Source organism: Lissotriton helveticus, chromosome 2_1 (assembly GCF_964261635.1).
Source record: "Lissotriton helveticus chromosome 2_1, aLisHel1.1, whole genome shotgun sequence".
Classification (NCBI taxonomy): domain Eukaryota; kingdom Metazoa; phylum Chordata; class Amphibia; order Caudata; family Salamandridae; genus Lissotriton; species Lissotriton helveticus.
The window spans coordinates 1,954,931,231-1,954,951,572 of record NC_136059.1 but is presented as its reverse complement, the minus strand read 5'-3'; the positions used below and the strand labels follow the sequence as shown (position 1 = coordinate 1,954,951,572).

General features: G+C 46.8%; 1 protein-coding gene across 2 annotated transcripts in view; it reads left to right on the top strand.

Annotated features, from left to right (window-relative positions):
- The window catches only part of TTC29 (tetratricopeptide repeat domain 29), a 1,214,048-nt gene extending 1,199,370 nt beyond the window's left edge, over window positions 1–14,678 (top strand). For both annotated transcript variants that reach the window (XM_078677661.1, XM_078677660.1), the window contains one exon: window positions 14,230–14,678. In XM_078677661.1, coding sequence (XP_078533787.1) covers window positions 14,230–14,330 — 101 coding nt within the window. In that variant the 3' untranslated portion in view covers window positions 14,331–14,678. The remainder of the gene's footprint in view (window positions 1–14,229) is intronic.
- The last annotated feature ends 5,664 nt before the right edge of the window (window positions 14,679–20,342 follow it).

The window sequence follows — 20,342 nt, the reverse complement described above, 5'->3', positions numbered from 1 at the left end:
TTACCCCTCCGGTGCCCAATGATTTCACCACTGCTGCAAATACGGGAGTGGGTGTAGGAAGGTAGATCCCTGACTATGGTTGCCCCCAACTTTTTGCCTGGTGTTTTGCTGGTTTTCTGACTTAGTTGACCTGGGACCCTGCTATTCAGGGCCCCAGGCCTACTGCTCTCTCTGAAAAATGGATTCCATGTACCTTAGGTACATATCTAATTGGATACTGAGTCACCTTATCAGTCCCTGTACAGTGTACCTTAGGTACCCAGGGCATAGGTGTACCCAGGGCCTACCAGGGGCTGCAGCATGTATTATGCCACCCCTGGCTGGCCATCCAAATCTGACACAACTGGCTGCACGACAGCTGGGGCAAGGTGGGGTAATCACCCTTTGCTTTAGATATAGTATACCTATATCTAACCCTAAATGGGCACACAGATCTCCTATCAGTCACTCCTATGGCAGGCCTTGACAATCCTGAAGGCAGAGTGCTTGGAATCGTGTGAGATAGTGCTCTGGCATGAGCTGAGCCTGTCTGCGGCTTTCGGGACCCATCCCGTAGCCGTTTCCACAATATCGCATACCATATACTCTTAAGTGCATTATAATCCTCGCGGTTATATGCCAACTCTGGTATCGCTTTATCAAAACATGTCGAGTAAGGTGTCATACGAATTGGAATACTAACCCCTCGCCAATTCTGGCGACGGGGTTAGCATTCCACCCTTCTAGAGGGACACGACATGTATGTAACCTGTAACCCCGGTTAAAGTCAGACATAGCCTCAGCTCCACAAGATGGATGCTGCCACCGAGACACAAGTCTGCCCTCCTGCTGCTGGGAGTCCTCCCAGCTCAGGAGGCAAGGACAAAGGGTTTCCTGCCAGGGGCGGTGCCAGCACGGTCCCAGACAGGATTTTGTGTATTCTAGGTAGGCAAGGCTTTAGAGGAAGGTGACTGCAAGTGGCTCACTGTGCATAGGCCGGCTGGAACCAGTTCCAGGGGCACTCCAGCCCCTGATCTGGGGAAAGCCCGCCAAAGGAGAGGGGTGTAAACACCCCCCTCCTAGTCCCACCCATAGGGCAGGACTTAGTCGCGTGCCAGCCCCTTTTTGCAGGATAAAGGTAGGAACTGGCCCCCTTCAAAATTAGATCATCTTTGAATCCTGAAACTACTTTCTGCAAGAAGGAACTCAAGACTCTTCTCAAGATTTCTCCCTTGTGACTAAGGAGTAGTCACCCTGCAGCAGCAGGCACCAACCAAGCATCGCGGTTTGTTGCCAGTCTCTCCTTCGGATCAAGACTGCTCCAGCACGACGAGAACCGGCTTCCCTGGCACCTCTGACCTCAACCTGCATCATCAGCCCAGCTGTGATCCGTGGGTGTGACGAGACCTCGAGGGACCGGCCATCTTCAGAACTGCACAACGCTTGTCCAGCACGACGCCTGAGTGACCCTCGACTGAGTGCCTTGGGGTAAGAGAAGCCCCGACCCTGAGCAGCTCCAGCACCGAAGTTCAGCCCCCCTACATCCACGAGATCTGCGTGGGGCCCTTCTGCTTTTTGCTGCTCACCGCGTTGTCCAGGTCGCTTGCCCGTTGGCTAGTGGCCCTCTCACGACGCTCCACAACGACAACTACTGCTGGTCTGGTTGCTCCAGACTAGCCCTTGCTCCCTTCCAAAAGAGGAGCACCCTGGACCCTCCTGGTCCACTCAAGACGCCATTTTAGGTCCACCGCGCGGGCCTTGCATTTGCCAAGACTTGTTGCCCAATCCTGGGTCCAGCGACGTCGACAGCAAGAACCTTCGTGGGACAGCTCGCACCTCCATCCTGGTCGCCGACAACGCCTCCTGGTCCGAGAGACTGCAGAGCCCAGCAGCGCCCACTCACCTGACTGCGGTGACTTCGCCCGGTGCCATCCTGGTGCCCACTTAATCACTGGCTAGTGATTCAGAACTTGGTCCCCTCTGCTTTCAGGTCTTCTTCTTCCCTGATCCAGGCTTGGATCCTCACGAACTTCTTCACTGGTCGCCTGCCAGCAACTCTTTTCTTCAGGCTCCTGGTTCATCAACGAAGAAACCCGACGACACTTGAACCCTATGCAGCCGCAGCCCCTGGGCTAGGTAAACCGAGTACTCCGGTGCTCCAGCGTAGGCCCACTCTCTAAGTGTCTAGATCCACTTTCGTTTTTGTCCTACCTAGTCGGGTTCGCCCGAAAACACTAACTTTGCATTTACTAGGATCCATAGACTTTGTTCCGCATTACGCGTGAGAGTTCCCACTCTGCACACGACGTCCCTAGGTCTCCTGCTAGCAATCTAAAGGTTCAGTAGTCCAGTCCTAGCGATCCCAAAGCCTATGAGAGTAGTACTTACCTGCTAGTAATTTCGCATTCCACTTTTGCAGTATATGGTTTTTCGTGCCCCTCGGGCATTTGTGTAAATTGTGCGACTTAAAGTATTTTCTTAAGAGTTTTGTTGTGTGCTTAGCTCCCTGACTCATAAAGAGTTCAGGGTAGTCTTGTTATAAATAAATATCTGTTTATTTTCATAACAACTTGTGTGGTGTCCTTTCACTGGGTGTTCAAGGGGTAATGTGATGGTAAAACAGCTGGCTTAACACGCCCTCTAGAGTCTTAGCCTTAGACTGCTCGTATCCATGCTACTAGGATAGCTGGTCTATAAGGTTGACTTACAACCAATCATCAATAAGGGTTGTTTGGACTGATACATAGTGATCACTAGAATAGTGAGCACTGCATATCAGGCCAACTTCTCACATTGGTGAGCAGCGGTTGGGATTTGAGCTTGCTGTTGTTTTACCACACATATCCTAAGAATATCATTTGAGAGATCACATAAGTACTAAGGTACATATAACTTCGCTTAGAATACTCTGAGTTCTACTGAACCAGCTGTTGTAGCTCCTAGGGCCTAGCACACCCTAAACTACAACTCTAGCAAGGGATCAGTAGGTAAACATATAGTGTAGGTAAGTGCACCACTTACACCTCACTAGAAAAGCATGTCTACCCATGGAGAGTCTACTGAGACTCCCCTTGTGGTTATTGACCCTCCACAGGTCAAATCAAGATATGCAGCTCTTAGTTTCCAGGAGATGAGACAAGTGTGTACCTCCAGGAAACTGAAACAGGGGTCTAACCCCACCATTCCCTTTCTGATAGGTCTCTTAGAGACATATGATGCTAGAAAAGCTTCTCAGTTAGATGGGAATATGCCAGCCTTAGAGGGTACCACTGGGGATCCAGACCTCCTTGACACTGAAAATGCAGTTGAGGAGGAGGATCTAGAGGAACTCTCTGAGGGTGAGGCAAACAAGGGTCCTGAGTTAGTCAGCAGACTCACTAGGGCCAACTTAGACCTACTTGGGCAAGGATCTGGGGGACCCCCAGTACTGACCCTAATGAGGCCTAACCTTGGAGTTAGAAGAGGTAGATCTCCTTCTAGGGACTCCAGTATATCTCTGCACTCTAATGCCTCTTCTCAGAGGAGAAGGATTTCTCCCCAGAGGAGATTGACTTCCCCTCAGAGAAGAGAGCATGAAGCAAGGATGAAACAGGCTAATCTGAGGATTGAAAGGGAAGAACTTGCCCTGGCCAAAGAGAAGCTTGCCTTTGCTAGAGAGCAGCAGTTGAGTGGGACAGTTCCCTCTGGTGGCAGCAATCTCCCAAGAGATAAGGAAAGGGGTTTAGATACTAAACACCTGAATAAGATAGTGCCCCCCTTTAAACAAGGGGATGACATCCACAAGTGGATGACTGCTTTGGAGAGGGCCTGCACTGTCCAGTGCATCCCCCAGAGTCAGTGGGCAGCTATACTGTGGCTCTCCTTTGAAGGCAAAGGTAGAGATAAGCTCCTCACTACTAGAGTTGAGGATGCTAACAATTACCAAGTCCTGAAGAATACACTGGTTGATGGGTTTGGCTTAACCACTGAGCAGTACAGGTTGCTGTTCAGGGATACCCAGAAAACTCAGTCTCAGGATTGGGCTGACTTTGTTGATTGTGCCACTAAGGCTTTGGAGGGCTGGCTATTGGGTAGCAAGGTTACTGACTTCACAGGATTGTATAATCTTATTATGAGAGAGCAAGTCTTAAATAATTGTCAGAACCAGTTATTACACCAGCACCTGGTAGACTCTGATCTGACCTCTCCACAAGAATTGGGTAAGAGGGCAGACAAATGGGTCAGAACCAGGATTAGGCCCAAGAACCAAGGTGGTGACCAGAAAAAGGAATCAACCAAGCCTCAAGAGAAGGGTGGGAATAAATCTACAGATCAAACCACATCAGGGCCCCAAAAATCCTCTGAGGGGGGTGGGTCCCAGAATCCTTCTAATAACCAGAAGAAACCTTATTGTTATCCCTGTAAGCAGGTGGGTCATTTGAAAACTGACAGCAGTTGCCCAAAGAACAACAATAAGGAGAACATACCCCCAAGTAACATTCCCAAGCCTCCTGTTACTACTAGTAGTAATCCCCCAGGTGGTGGGAGTGCCCCCAAGAATTTGGGTGCATTTACTTTGGGAGTTCCTGGGGACTCTGGCCTAACCAGGTCCCCAAACTTAGATACTCTTGTCTGTGAGACTGGCATGGGGTTTGCCAACTTCACAACTTGTCCCAACACTTTGGGCAAGTACAGACAGGAGCCCCTCATCAATGGTATAAAAGTTGAGGCCTATAGAGATACAGGGGCTAGCATCACCATGGTGACTGAGAGTCTAGTCCCCTCAAGGCAACTTTTACCTGGTGCCACATACCAGGTGACCAATATTGATGGAGTACAGAGAGATCATCCCATGGCAGTGGTAAATCTCAGCTGGGGAGGTGTCACTGGCCACAAGAGAGTGGCAGTGTCACCAAACTTGCCTGTAGATTGCCTACTGGGGAATGATTTAGAACTCTCAGCCTGGGCTGAGGTAGAGCAAGAAACCCATTTTAAAATGGTGAACCTCCATGGTAAGGTTAGTGGGGCAGTGATAGCCACAGCCCCAGTCCAAGATGTCCTCCCTGAACAGGTCAGGAGGGCTGTGCCAGTCACAGCCCAATCTCAGACAGCTTCCTTCCCAGAAAAGGTTAGCAGGGCTGTGATGGTCACAGCCCATACCCAAACTGAGCCCCTTCCTGAAAAGGTTGGTAGAGTTGTGATGGCCACAGCTCAAACTCAGACAGATAATAGTGTTGTGAAGCCTGAAACTATGGATCACTCCACTCAGACAGAGAGCATTGAGGAGGAAGAGAAATCTCCCTCCCCCCAGACTTTAGGAAAGGATCAGCCTCCTCAGGGAACTGATCTGACCCCTTGTGAAGGAACTGCCCCAGAGGTAGTCAGGCCTAGCCTGGCAGAGCCTCTGATGTCAGTGGACCCTTCCAAGGTGGGACCCAGTCTGGAGCAGGTAACCTGCCCCTCTCTACCCTGCCTCAGTCAGCCCAGGGCTGTAGAGGTCAGGGAGGCCAGTGGTGTACCCCAAAGGGCCCCCTGTCCAAAAGAATTTCCCAATCAGCAGATTAAGGGCACTGAAGCTAGTAGTCCTAGCCAAGTGAAAATAAAACATACTCCTGAGGGATCCCCCTTAAATTTAGTTAGGGACCTCCCACAGATGGACACTGTTGGGCACAGCCAAACCTGGGACCTTAGGGCCCCAAACCTGACCTGTCCCTCCAGTAAGCCAAACAGAGGGACCCAACCTCCAGCTGTAGGTAGCCAGAGGTTGACCCTGAGAGCTCAAAACAACTCAGTCTTGGAAAGAAAGGCCTCTATGGTGGAAAATGATTGGAGGAAGCTGAGCCCAAAATTAGTGGAGCCTCACTTCAGTACTCCATTTCAGCACCAGCCTGTTACTTTGCCAGAACACACCACAGGTAGAGATTCCCTATGGTGGAGACCCTCAGATACCCTTAGGGTGAGGGATTGCTTAGTGGACCATGACATAGGGGGTAGCCATGCCAGTGCTGGTACTTCCTTATATGGCCACTTAGGCAATATAGGCTTACCTGTCAAGGATAGCCTTATCTCCTTTCGTTTGGGGGGGGGGGTTATGTAGGAAGGTAGATCCCTGACTATGGTTGCCCCCAACTTTTTGCCTGGTGTTTTGCTGGTTTTCTGACTTAGTTGACCTGGGACCTTGCTATTCAGGGCCCCAGGCCTACTGCTCTCTCTGTAAAATGGATTCCATGTACCTTAGGTACATATCTAATTGGATACTGAGTCACCTTATCAGTCCCTGTACAGTGTACCTTAGGTACCCAGGGCATAGGTGTACCCAGGGCCTACCAGGGGCTGCAGCATGTATTATGCCACCCCTGGCTGGCCATCCAAATCTGACACAACTGGCTGCACGACAGCTGGGGCAAGGTGGTGTAATCACCCTTTGCTTTAGATATAGTATACCTATATCTAACCCTAAATGGGCACACAGATCTCCTATCAGTCACTCCTATGGCAGGCCTTGACAATCCTGAAGGCAGAGTGCTTGGAATCGTGTGAGATAGTGCTCTGGCATGAGCTGAGCCTGTCTGCGGCTTTCGGGACCCATCCCGTAGCCGTTTCCACGATATCGCATACCATATACTCTTAAGTGCATTATAATCCTCGCGGTTATATGCCAACTCTGGTATCGCTTTATCAAAACATGTCGAGTAAGGTGTCATACGAATTGGAATACTAACCCCTCGACAATTCTGGCGACGGGGTTAGCATTCCACCCTTCTAGAGGGACACGACATGTATGTAACCTGTAACCCCGGTTAAAGTCAGACATGGCCTCAGCTCCACAAGATGGATGCTGCCACCGAGACACAAGTCTGCCCTCCTGCTGCTGGGAGTCCTCCCAGCTCAGGAGGCAAGGACAAAGGGTTTCCTGCCAGGGGCGGTGCCAGCACCGTCCCAGACATGATATTGTGTATTCTAGGTAGGCAGGGCTTTAGAGGAAGGTGACTGCAAGTGGCACCCCGGTGCTCACTGTGCATAGGCCGGCTGGAACCAGTTCCAGGGGCACTCCAGCCCCTGATCTGGGGAAAGCCCGCCAAAGGAGAGGGGTGTAACCACCCCCCTCCTAGTCCCACCCATAGGGCAGGACTTAGTCGCGTGCCAGCCCCTTTTTGCAGGATAAAGGTAGGAACTGGCCCCCTTCAAAATTAGATCATCTTTGAATCCTGAAACTACTTTCTGCAAGAAGGAACTCAAGACTCTTCTCAAGATTTCTCCCTTGTGACTAAGGAGTAGTCACCCTGCAGCAGCAGGCACCAACCAAGCATCGCGGTTTGTTGCCAGTCTCTCCTTCGGATCAAGACTGCTCCAGCACGACGAGAACCGGCTTCCCTGGCACCTCTGACCTCAACCTGCATCATCAGCCCAGCTGTGATCCGTGGGTGTGACGAGACCTCGAGGGACCGGCCATCTTCAGAACTGCACGACGCTTGTCCAGCACGACGCCTGAGTGACCCTCGACTGAGTGCCTTGGGGTAAGAGAAGCCCCGACCCTGAGCAGCTCCAGCACCGAAGTTCAGCCCCCCTGCATCCACGAGATCTGCGTGGGGCCCTTCTGCTTTTTGCTGCTCACCGCGTTGTCCAGGTCGCTTGCCCGTTGGCTAGTGGCCCTCTCACGACGTCGACAGCAAGAACCTTCGTGGGACAGCTCGCACCTCCATCCTGGTCGCCGACAACGCCTCCTGGTCCGAGAGACTGCAGAGCCCAGCAGCGCCCACTCACCTGACTGCGGTGACTTCGCCCGGTGCCATCCTGGTGCCCACTTAATCACTGGCTAGTGATTCAGAACTTGGTCCCCTCTGCTTTCAGGTCTTCTTCTTCCCTGATCCAGGCTTGGATCCTCACGAACTTCTTCACTGGTCGCCTGCCAGCAACTCTTTTCTTCAGGCTCCTGGTTCATCAACGAAGAAACCCGACGACACTTGAACCCTATGCAGCCGCAGCCCCTGGGCTAGGTAAACCGAGTACTCCGGTGCTCCAGCGTAGGCCCACTCTCTAAGTGTCTAGATCCACTTTCGTTTTTGTCCTACCTAGTCGGGTTCGCCCGAAAACACTAACTTTGCATTTACTAGGATCCATAGACTTTGTTCCGCATTACGCGTGAGAGTTCCCACTCTGCACACGACGTCCCAAGGTCTCCTGCTAGCAATCTAAAGGTTCAGTAGTCCAGTCCTAGCGATCCCAAAGCCTATGAGAGTCGTACTTACCTGCTAGTAATTTCGCATTCCACTTTTGTAGTATATGGTTTTTCGTGCCCCTCGGGCATTTGTGTAAATTGTGCGACTTAAAGTATTTTCTTAAGAGTTTTGTTGTGTGCTTAGCTCCCTGACTCATAAAGAGTTCAGGGTAGTCTTGTTATAAATAAATATCTGTTTATTTTCATAACAACTTGTGTGGTGTCCTTTCACTGGGTGTTCAAGGGGTAATGTGATGGTAAAACAGCTGGCTTAACACGCCCTCTAGAGTCTTAGCCTTAGACTGCTCGTATCCATGCTACTAGGATAGCTGGTCTATAAGGTTGACTTACAACCAATCATCAATAAGGGTTGTTTGGACTGATACATAGTGATCACTAGAATAGTGAGCACTGCATATCAGGCCAACTTCTCACAGTGGGAATAGTAAATGTTATCCCTCTGATGTTCAATGCTTTCCCTACTGTTGCACAGACTGGAGTGGGAACAGTAAATGTTACCCCTCCGGTGTACAACGCTTTCCCTACTGTTGCACACACTACCCCTCCAGTGTCCAAAGCTTTCTTTGCTGTTGCACAGACTGGACTGGGAATAGTAAATCTTACCCCTGCGAAGTCCAATGCGTTCTCTACTGTTTCCAGACTGGACTGGGAATAGTACATTTCACCCACTCAGAGTCCAACCCGTTGCCCACTGTTGCACAGATTGAAGTGGGATTAGTAAATGTTACCCCTCCAGGGCCCAAAGCTTTCTCTGCTGTTGCACAGACTGGAGTGGGAATAGTAAATCTGACCCCTCAGAAGTCCAACACTTTCCCTACTTTTGCACAGATTTTAGTGGGTACAGTAAATGTTACCCCTTTGATGCCCAATCTTTTCCTAAAGGTTGCACAGACTGGAGTGGGAACAGGAAAGCTTACCCCACCTCCCCCAGCCTCCATAGTAGTCCCTATTGTTGCACAGATTGGAGTGGGAATAATAAATGTTACCCCTTCAGTGTTCAACTCTTTCCCTACTGTTGCACAGACTGGAGTGGGAATAATAAATTTCACTCCTTCGGTGGCCAATGCTTTCCCTAATATTGCACAAACTAGAGTGGGAATAGTAAAGTTTACTCCTCCGGTGTCCAGAGCTATTCCTGCTGTTGCACACACTGAAGTGGGAATAGTAAATCGTATCCTTCTGATGTCCAACGCTTACCCTGGTGTTGTACAAACTGGAGTGTGAATAGTAGATTTTACCCCTTTGGACTCCACCACTTTCCCGACTGTTGCACAGATTTAAGTGGGAATAGTAAATGTTACAAAGCAAACACAAAGAGATGATGGACGGAGCGCTGAAAATTTCACACACTCACCCGCAGTCACAGATCTGGGTTGAATCCATCATCATTCTTTAGCTCACTTCGCCACCTCAGTTTCTGGTTCAGGGAAGACCTGGCTTGGCAGTTCTGGCTGGACTGTTCCCATGAGGCACAGGGTCAAGACTGATTTGCATATAGCTGAGGCTGAACTGAGGTGGCGAAGTGAGCTAAAGAATGGTGATGGATTTAACCCATTCACTAATATGCTGGATGCACATTCATTCCAAGGAGCTATTCTGAAAGATACTGAAATGGGTGGTTTGAATAGCAGTGCTGTAAAAAGATTGGGCCTTAGGCAGCCGTGATGTGATGCATGATGTAGCACACAAAACATGGGCTAGAACATAGTGTTTCTTACAGGAAGAGCCTCAATAGGGAGAGGATGTGGTGTTTTATGGCCAGATCTGCTGACTTTCATGCTGAGGAACCATGTTTGGGTCACGGCGTTGACTCAACATCCTGTGATTCTGGGAAAACCACTTAATCTCCCTAGTGCTTATAAAAATGAATGTGTCCTTGTGTAATTTATCTGGCAGCGGTGGATTCTGCAGGAAGGCGTAGGGGCTCCACCCCCTTATTTTCTCTCCCCGGGTCAGCCATTGTAAAAGTGAAAATACACTCTTATATGTTTAAAAATATATGTACACATACCTCTTGTTTGGGGCAATGCTGTTGGGATCATGACTGACGACAACGAGTGTCATGTGACACTGGCAGAGAAGCAGATGCATTCTATTTTTTATGGGCGGGCCCTCCGCCTACAGTATTTGCTGGGCTGATGAGCTCACAGCACTTGGGCCTGTGAGGTCATCAGCTCGGCAAACACATAGCCTGGAGGGCCAGTCTTCACCCCTTAAAGACGTGGGTGTAAAGTTGGCCCCTTGGCGCTTCATGCTGATGCCCTGTAGCGTCAGGGGCTTCACGTCAGTCAGGGATTGGAGAGGATGGTCACCCCATCCATTACCAACTCACCACAGGGAGTTTGGTGACAGGTCACGCCGTTTGACGAGTTGGGAAAAGGTTGCGTAGAGACTGCAGGCTAGCAGGAAGCTGACAAATTGAGTCTGCGCAGGACTTTTGAAAACACACTGCGCAGACTCGAGGTGTCTGCTTCCCGCTACTGCTGTTAATTGCAGGATCATGTGTACCTCGGACGCCATCATCCATTGTCAGCTCCAACAACGCTTGGGCGCCGCAGGTGCCTGTCGACATCACCTAATGATTCCCTGCCTGGCCTGATCTGATCTGAAGTTGACCCCGGCACAAAGTAATCACTCAGTTATCTGCATCAGCTCTCCATGGTTCCCGAGAAACTTGGCCAGTAGCATCAGGCCTGTGTATGTTTATTCTTCTCTTTCTTTAGGGGTGCAGCGCTGCTGTTACTTCGATCTCTTAACCTTCTCTTTGAAGCTTAGGAGAATGTGCAAATAAGAGGGGCCCTCCCCATTTCTGGAAGACAGAAGTGAAATGTTCTGTGCCGACGCATACACATTTGTATACAAATGTATGTACACATTCATATACAAATGTATGTAGGAAACTATCAGGATTATATTAAATTACCAGATAGATTTTAAATGGTTAATCTAATGCACTATATTTACGTGAATATATTGTGTATACCCTTGATAGGGGCCGGGTACAGTCGGCATATGTATTTAATGTTTTGTGGCTATGCATTATTATTTTTATTAGAACCTAAATGAAACAACAATAGCTGAGGTGCGGTTGAACATGCACAATAATGATCAAAGTAGTGATCTTTTAGTCATGACTTCTGAGCGGGAGGAACATTCACAACTAAAGTGCGGGGTTAAATGAAAGTGTGCAAGAGAGTCCTACTTAAAGATGGAGTAGTAGTGTCTAGATTGTTCCTTGATTGACACCTGCTTGGAAAATGCATATTATTAAGGCAACACACCGAGGCTTTTTTTATAAATACTACTTAACAAATAAAAAAGTTTTTAAAACAGAGCAGCTGAATAATTTCTTTTTAGTACCCTTCTCGGGCACTAAAAGGATGGGCCCATGTGTCCACGTATGGGCACATGGAAGTGATTAAAGGCCTATCGTTGTCAGGTCAAAAGGCCAAAACGGGATGTCCCCAGAGTGTGCTGCAGGCAGAGCTGGACATTCAACTCATGGCAAAGGCCCATGATGGAGCACATAACAAAAGATGATCTGTAGGATGGGAGGGTTTTTGGAGACTAACGATTTGGCATTCAGACTACAGATCCAGAGGAACATTACGTAGACCTTTTCTTTTTCCATGTTTTACTAGCAGTCACCTCACTCCTGCATTCTGCCACCCACACACCTATTGGGTTCCAGTAGGGTTCTTCATTGGCTGTTTCCTAAGCTCCCTGCTACAAGAACGGCTTGGGCACATCATTCTAGTGATCAATGGCATCTATTACAAGTGTCTACGTGTTTGCTTTTCTCCATAACCCTCAAGCGCTCTCAGGTGGTTTACAGTGTCATGAAGGCACTACTACAGACTGTAAATAAATACAAAAATTAACAGACTGGTCATTTCAATAAAACTCTTGGCAAAGCTAGTCTTTCTGAAATGACAGCGATATACAACGCGGAGACACGCATATACACAATTTTCTTTTTTTACTGAATAAACAGCTACCTATCTTGTTATCAAATAAAATCTTTATTGATGTCATAACACAATTGCTCTATTAACCTTTTTGCTTTCTCAAATTTGCTTGAAAATGACCCAGTTTTCCACTTTTTTCAAAGTTTTTCGGGGGGAGAACCACCCCCCTCCACCCGAGCGACCCTTATGACAGTCGAGCTCACTCGCCACAGCCACTTATCCCAAACCTTTACACCCACCACTTACAAATGCTACCAGCAGCCACTGGTAACTGGTGCTCATATAAAGCGCTCCAATACTGAGTTTGTGCTACAACAAAAAGCACAATCAAAAAAAAAAAGTCCATATATCCTTGCCATGTATGAAGGTAGTGCTGGTCTCCGAAACACTGGAGCTCACGCATGGAGAGGTACATTGAGATTCTGCTTCTAAATTACAGAACTTCTTTCATTTCTGAGCGCTGAAAATGTGCTATTGATACTCACTTTAATGGTGCGCATAATCCCAGTTGAACATTTTTGGGACGGAAAGTCAATTTCAAGAAGGCATCGCCTTTTATGATGTAAGGTTCTTCTTTTTGGAACAAAAACTCTATTCATTGTTTTATGCTTCCTCACGTCTTCTATTACATGCATTTTATAAGTATGTCACATGGAGCCCATCTTTTAGTGGCTGTCAGCTGTAACAAGGGCAGATTCATCGTCTGATTTGTTTCATGCTAAGGGTCACTTGCAAACTATTTAAAGTGTATTTGGGACTTAAAATAAGGAGCCTCTAAATTTGATAGTCTTCATTTTAGCACACTTTATCCCTGCAAACTTCCAGTCATTTCTCTGAGCACAAGTAAGAACAAGTGACTGAGCGAAAGGTTCTGATCTGTTACCACGATCCCTGAAGGGTCAGGGTTGTCATGTTTAGTGCTTGACAGAAACCATTAGCTCCCTGCTAGGGTTAGAGGAGCTTATGGTGGCATTGTGAGTTATCTGGTCTCTAGACCAACATATACTGCCGCGGTGCCCTGAATCAGTCTAGGCACCTCACCCATAGTCTATGTTGTCCAACAAACTCGCAGGTCCTACGGATTAGTGGGAACTACACAACAAAATAATATTTTAGATTGAAAAGCAGGTAAAGCTGTTTCTCTTCCTGTCAGTTGTTATGTTGAAATGTTGATTGAAGTAAGCCGGTGCTCACTTTGATAGAACCCGCGAATATTTATGACGTGTAGTCTGATGGAGACGCTGTGTTTCAGAGGAATCCCTCTTTCCTTTATTGCACATCAAATGCATTTATCCAGGAAACTGTTCCAAAGTTCTCTAAATGCGACAACAGAGAAGGCACTTGGTAGATATAGTTGCGGTATGGACAAAAGCATGTTTTTATAGGGATAATTCAATTGCCCATTTTCTTTTCACATGATTCATAACGATGGGGTTATTGATCAACAGGTCTGTCCATCAAACGTTGATGGGTGTGTTTATAAAACTAAATTATTTTTGTTTTGGTTTTAAAGCTTTTCATGACAATGAACTATTTGTTTCACAAGATCTTCCCTCACTGTCATGATCAGCTGTAAACGATGAAGCTGTTTTTTTTTTTTTTTTTTGCAGAGTTTTATATAGCGCGAACGAGACCCGAACCGAATCGGATATCAGAGCGCTTTACATAGCACCAGTTATGTTACATGAGGACACACATTCATTTTAGGCACGGGGAGATTAGGTGATTTGCCCAGAAGACACCATACACCCTACTATGTTAACATATCTTATGAAGGACAATGTGTCCTTCTATGAAGATACTCTGCGATGCGTCCTGACTCAATATACATATTACTGTGCAAATTTATCTTACGTGTGGAAATGCTGTAAAGCGATCTGATACCCTCGGGTCTAGCTACCGCTATATAAAACTCTTAAATAAATAAATAATATAAATTAATAAATCCAATACTCTATCAATATTCTTTCGTTCACGTTCAATATTTGAAACCAAGGGTTTTGCTGGCTCTTATTTGCAGACGTCTGACTTGCACCTGAACATTGTCTGCTTTTGCCTTTGCAGGTACGACAGAACCCCACAGCGGCGAGGCTGACATTTTACATGAAGATGAGAACACAACTGTGGAGGAGGCACAGGAGGATATTCCAGACGCTAAGGCTTAACTCAGTTTTCTAAGCCCGTGTGATGCTATGTTTAAATCTTAATCTTAAATCTCAAGCTTCCTATTCAGTTTCAGGATACATTGAAGTAAAAAATATGCCAAATAATGTGCAGTGTTAACACCGCATGTTTTTTTCTCTCTTTCACCAACGTTGCAAGCTACAAAGTGTCATTGTTTGTACATGGATGTAACCAACGTTGCAAGTTGGTGACACACCAAACTCTCTGCAAAGAGGCAGACAAAGTATTTATTTCCTTCAAGTGCAGTGCCACATAAAACCGATGTAATGGATACTCGGAGCTCTACCACAAACTGTGTTTTACATCAATAAATATATATATTATATTTGTATCTGGCTTAAGCAGACATGGCTTTTATGGTTCCGTTTTGTATTTGGGACAATTTGCGCCATAATTGTGAAAGGAGTCGGAGAACAGCAACTACTCGATACATGGAGCTGAACCAGCATGTGATTACATGGTCCTGGTTGTCCATGGCTGTACTGCACACCACCATTCATGCCCCTCGAGAGTGCCACTGTACTGAATATATTCCTCTCCCTAGCCTCGAGGAAGGATGTGATCAAGTGTATTACCTCCCTACCTACCGAAAGGCGAGGGAGTAGGACTAGGAGTAATGCCATTATCAGTAACCAATGGACGCATCTTCCTGCTTGATCGTGCATGAACCCTATTGGATCGTGCAATGAAAACACCTTCTGGCCAGCTTAGCTGAAGGGGGTGGGGGGCAGATATGTGGTTGATGTTCCTCCCATCCGGAAAGAGAGTCTTCTATGAAGCGGGACCTTTTTGCATGAAAAGGATAGTTTGTGTCAACAGTTCAGAAGCCCTCTTCCTTTGTAATCTACAGTGCAGGTGGTGCGCTAAGCAGTTCCCTATGTCATGTCCTAACATATATAGCCAAATCCTAGCAGCTGCACACGTATTGGTGCACTTCAAGGACACAGCAGTACTTAAAATTTAAATGTATTGATTAGTTTTCATAGCAGCTTCCTTAGAATGCCAACAAAACACATACATTTAGCTCAATAAAATACAAAATGGTAAAAAGTTGATATGTCTGTCACAGCAGGTGGCAAAATTCAAAGCCTACTTTGCTGTTTTGATGTTAATTTTTGAACATTATGTAACACTGGTACCTGTTGCGTCAACACACGGACATATACATAGAACATGATCAAAGTCTCCCACCCCAAAATTACACAGAGAGCAAAACCTTTTCTAGTGAGTCAGCCCAAACCAGTTACCAGTATTAGATCCAAACCCAAACGTTTTGCCTTCACCTCTCCTGTTTTCCGTATTTCATTTTTGTTTGCATTAGGACTTTGTGCACTTTATCACTTCTAACCAATTGTAAGAGTGCATGTGCTCTTCCCTTCAAAACTTGGCCTACACCTGATTGGCACATTCATTTACTTGTAAGTACGCAGTAAAAAGGTACTGCAGGTACTCTATACCTGTAAATGAATTATTACTTGTAGGTCTGCGGCACTCATTGTGAAACCCACTAAAGTAGCACTTTAAATCATGTCTCAGGCCTGCCATCGCAGCCTGTAGCACAGTCATAAAAGTGCATGGGCTCTTCCCTTCAAAACAGGAACAAATTGGTTAACACCTGAGTGCCACATTACATTTACTTGTATGTCCCTAGGTAAGTGGTACGGCAAGTACTCAAGCCCTGCAAAGTAATTAATACTTGTAGGCCTGCAGCACACATTGTGAAAATAGCACTTTAAAACATGTGTCAGGCCTGCCATTGCAGCCTGTAGTGCAGTTTTAAACTGTCAACTCTACCTGGTAAAATAAACTTTTTGCCAGGTCTAAACTTGAATATTTAACACATATAAATCCCCCCTAAGGTTGGACCTAAAAATATTTAGAGCAGGGTGCACTGTTTTTAGAAAGTAGGACATGTGTTTTTAATTTTGTACATGTCCTGTTAGTGATAAACTCCGACATTTGTTTTTTTCTACCTTATGGCCTACCGCTATTACATGATAACATTGGGTTACATTATCACATTTTGTAAATGCTAACGTTTGATTGGGAGCAAGTAGAAATGCCATGTTTAGACTCAAATTATTTGTAATTTCAGAATCCTCTTTAATGGTAAAGTCGTATTTTATGATTTAACTCTTAATCACATGTATCAAGAACATTAAAGTACATCGTATATACGACCTTGCTCATTACTCTTTATGCACATACGAATCACAGCCATGAGCGTCGCAGGACTCATCATGTGGGTTTTAATTACAAATATAAAGTAACGGAGAACTAACTGAAAACCCCTATTTACCTCTAGCACTCATGAATAAGATGCAGGGCGTGTCTGCTGTGGAAAAGTGTGTCTGATCCTCCATTGTATAATTGTGTTGAAACCTAGTCTATTTCAGAAAGTCGTGTGGTACATAAATATTTAGGGCATGTAATTTCTTTGAATTCAGTGGGTAAGAGAGTGAGAAATGGGCGCCATATCCCACAGAAAGAGGTCTTAGATGTCGTGAGAGTGGCAGACACCTGTCCATCCCCAGGATGTGCAATAGTCTGTGGAGCCAACCCAAGTGTGTTGGAGTAGTAGGAATCCCCCAATGTTCTGGAGTGCTGCTCCTAATGTCAAACCCATCTGTCGCCCTCTGGGGGATCTGAGTTGGTAAGTTAATGGGTTAGGTAAACCTTGAACTGTGTACAAGGGGAAACGGGGAATCTGAGTATCAAAATGTGTATCTACCTCATCAAAGATCCGGACCAATAAACTGGGAGGTTTGGACATTCCTAGTGCAGATGTAGAAGCGTGCCTGCTGAGCTGCATCAATGCCAACAGCCAGGACTGCACTCTGGATTACCCCTGTTGAGACGCACTGGGGTCAGGTACCAATAGGTGGCTATCTTAGTGGCAGTGTCTATACTTGATGTATTTCGGGCTGTGTGTCGAGCTCCATAATAAATCTCTAACCACTCTTTAGGAGTAAGCCCTCTCCTAAGTTCCTTTGTCCAGCCTCGTTGACTGGGTGTAGGCTGTGAAGAGGCTTGTTGGCACAATAATACATAGAGTTCGAAATTCAATTGTTTTTCTGTGGTTTTCAAATCCAGCCACTTCTTGTATATGGTAAATCTTCTGCTAATTGTGGGGGGATTAGAAGGATGTACTAGCCAGTGTCGCACCTGGAGATAATAATAATAATAATACTGATATTTCTAAAGCACGAACAGCTACCTCGCATGGAGGTGTCCCGGCGCTAAGTGACCAGCAGGGTGTGACGGGAAAGGAAGTGGCTTAGATTTTTTGGGTGAAAAGCCATGTCTTTAGTTGCTTCCTGAAACCGGTCTCTGAAGTTGCAGATCGGATCGGGAGCGGTAAGTCATTCCACAATTTTACCGTTCCAGTGGAGAAGGTCCTGCCCCCAAGTCGAGCCTTCAGGGCTCGTGGGGCATGTAACAGATTCAGTGAATTTGATCTGAGGGACCTTGCTTGCTGGTAGCGGGTAAGTCTCAATTTAAGGTAGTTGGGACAACTACCCCGTAATGCCCTAAAAGCCAGGGTCAGAGCCTTAAATTTGATCCTGCTAGCCACTGGAAGCCCGTGCAGACCGCGCAGATGTGGAGACATGATGTCTAAAAGGAATATGTTTAATCAGCCTCGCAGCCGCATTCTGCACGGTCTGTAAACGCTGGATCAAATATTTCGGTAAGCCAAGATAGAGGCCGTTCGCGTAGTCAAGCCTCGATGTGACAGTCGCATGGACTACAGCTTTACGGCAATCTTCCGGTAGCAGATCAAGAAATTTTCGGAGATTCCTATGTTTGCTTAGGCACCCCGCTGATACCTGCTGGATGTGGGCAGAAAAAGAAAGGCTATCATCCCATCTCACCCCCAGGTTTTTTGCACTACTGCTGGGAAGAGGCGGAGGGCCCATTTCAGATGGCCACCACAAATCCGGCGGGGGCCGCAGACCTTTTCCAAAGAAAACCACCTCAGTCTTACCAGCGTTCAATTTTAATTTGTTGGTATTCATCCATATAGCAATGTCGCGGAGGCAACCTTTAAAATTGCTAAATGCTTCCACAGACAATTCTGAGTAGGGAAAGACCAACTGAGTGTCGTCAGCGTATTATATCGCTTTGACCCCCCATTTGGCAATTAAAGTAAAAAGTGGAGCTAGATAGACATTAAAAAGTAAGGGACTAAGTGCTGATCCCTGGGCGACTCCGCACCAGAGGCGTTTGGATTTAGAGGAGAAAGGGCCTAAGGCAACTTTCTGGGAACGGTCGCTTAAGTAGGAATGTAGCCAGGCTAGTGCTTTATCTTTCAGGCCAACACCCTCTAGTCTGTGCAAGAGTCTGACATGGTCGACAGTATCAAACGCAGCAGATAGATCCAGGAGCACCAGCATTGCTGATGCCCCTGAATCTAGCGACAATCTAATCCACTCTGCCACCTCAATGGGCGGTTTCGGTGCTGAACTTTCTAGAGAGCAATCCTGGGGTCTGTAGATCATCAGCCCAGCTAATGATAGCTGAGGGTTGACTTGAAGGCAGAAATAAAGACCCTCAATGCCTTTTATAGTAATGGGCATGGAAGACATTAAGGTATAACTTTCACTAAAAATAAGAGCCACCTCTCCACCCCTTCTGTCTCCCTCCCTATTAGAGAAACTCATTTTAAAACCCATAGGGACGGCTAACGAAATAGAGGCCAGATTATCTTCATTCAGCCAGGTTTCTGTAAGAAATAAGGCACCCCACTCTGAAACCACGAGCATCAGCCATATGTCATCTGCATGCCTGGGAAGAGATCTACAGTTCAATAAGCCTGCCCGAAATATTCTCTTAGGAGGGCCTGCAGCGAGGTTAGTCTTATGATTTAATGTCGGATTGGCTGCCATAGGAGCGGTACCCGTTACCCTGCCACATAGTAAGCACTCCAGAGCCAGCTCAGTACTTGCCAGGTTAGTTCTAATTGCCTTACTCTGCCTAGCTGAATTCATAGCTAATAATTCGGACCTGGACTAGTAAACCTTCTTGATTTCCCTGCTCACACCGGCGGCCTAGCTGACGCTGGCCGCGACCCGGCTGCGGGCGGGCACAGACGGGCTTGCCTTTGGCACGCCTTCGGCGCACCATCGGCCGAGCCCCCATCTCACTTTATCAGGCAAAAACAGGAAGTGAGGCAAATGAGGGTGAGGAATCGCGTCCCTCCGTTCAATCGGCACCAGCAGCCGTGACGGACCGGGGACCGACGACTAACAGGGTAAGTGGAAATGGGGAAGTGCAAAATAAGCAAGGCACACAGTATTATTAAAAACAACAGAAGCAAAGTTTTGTAATTAAGAGCAGTTTTTCAAATCAAACTGTCACTCATTAAAACCTCTAGCCACCACCCAATACGCTCGTGATACTCTCACCAGTGCGGCCGAGTCCCCATCTCACTTTACCAGGCAACAACAGGAAGTGAGGCAAATGAGGGGGAGAAGTCGCGTCCCTCCGTTCAATCGGCACCAGCAGCCGTGACGGACCGGGGACCGACGACTAACAGGGTAAGTGGAAAGGGGGAAGTGCAAAATAAGCAAGGCACACAGTATTATTAAAAACAACAGAAGCAAAGTTTTGTAATTAAGAGCAGGTTTTCAAATCAAACTGTCACTCATTAAAACCTCTAGCCACCACCTAATACGCTCGCGCTACTCTCACCCAATAGCAAAGCCTTTCAGTCTCAGGCACATTATATATATTATTTTTTTTTATATATTTTTATTCACAGGGTTAAAAGTCACATACAGTACTTGATCAACATTTCAGCAGGTTATACAGTACATTGAACCATTAGGGAGAATAGACCAGGTGTAGTCACTGTATCTCCAAAGGCCACCCTCCAGCGTGCTGCAATTCCATTTCCACCGATGGGGAAACACATACGTCGCCTCTATATACATTTCATTTGCCCCATTTTCTGTCCCACTTCTTTGGACTCCTTCTCGATTTAATACCTCCTT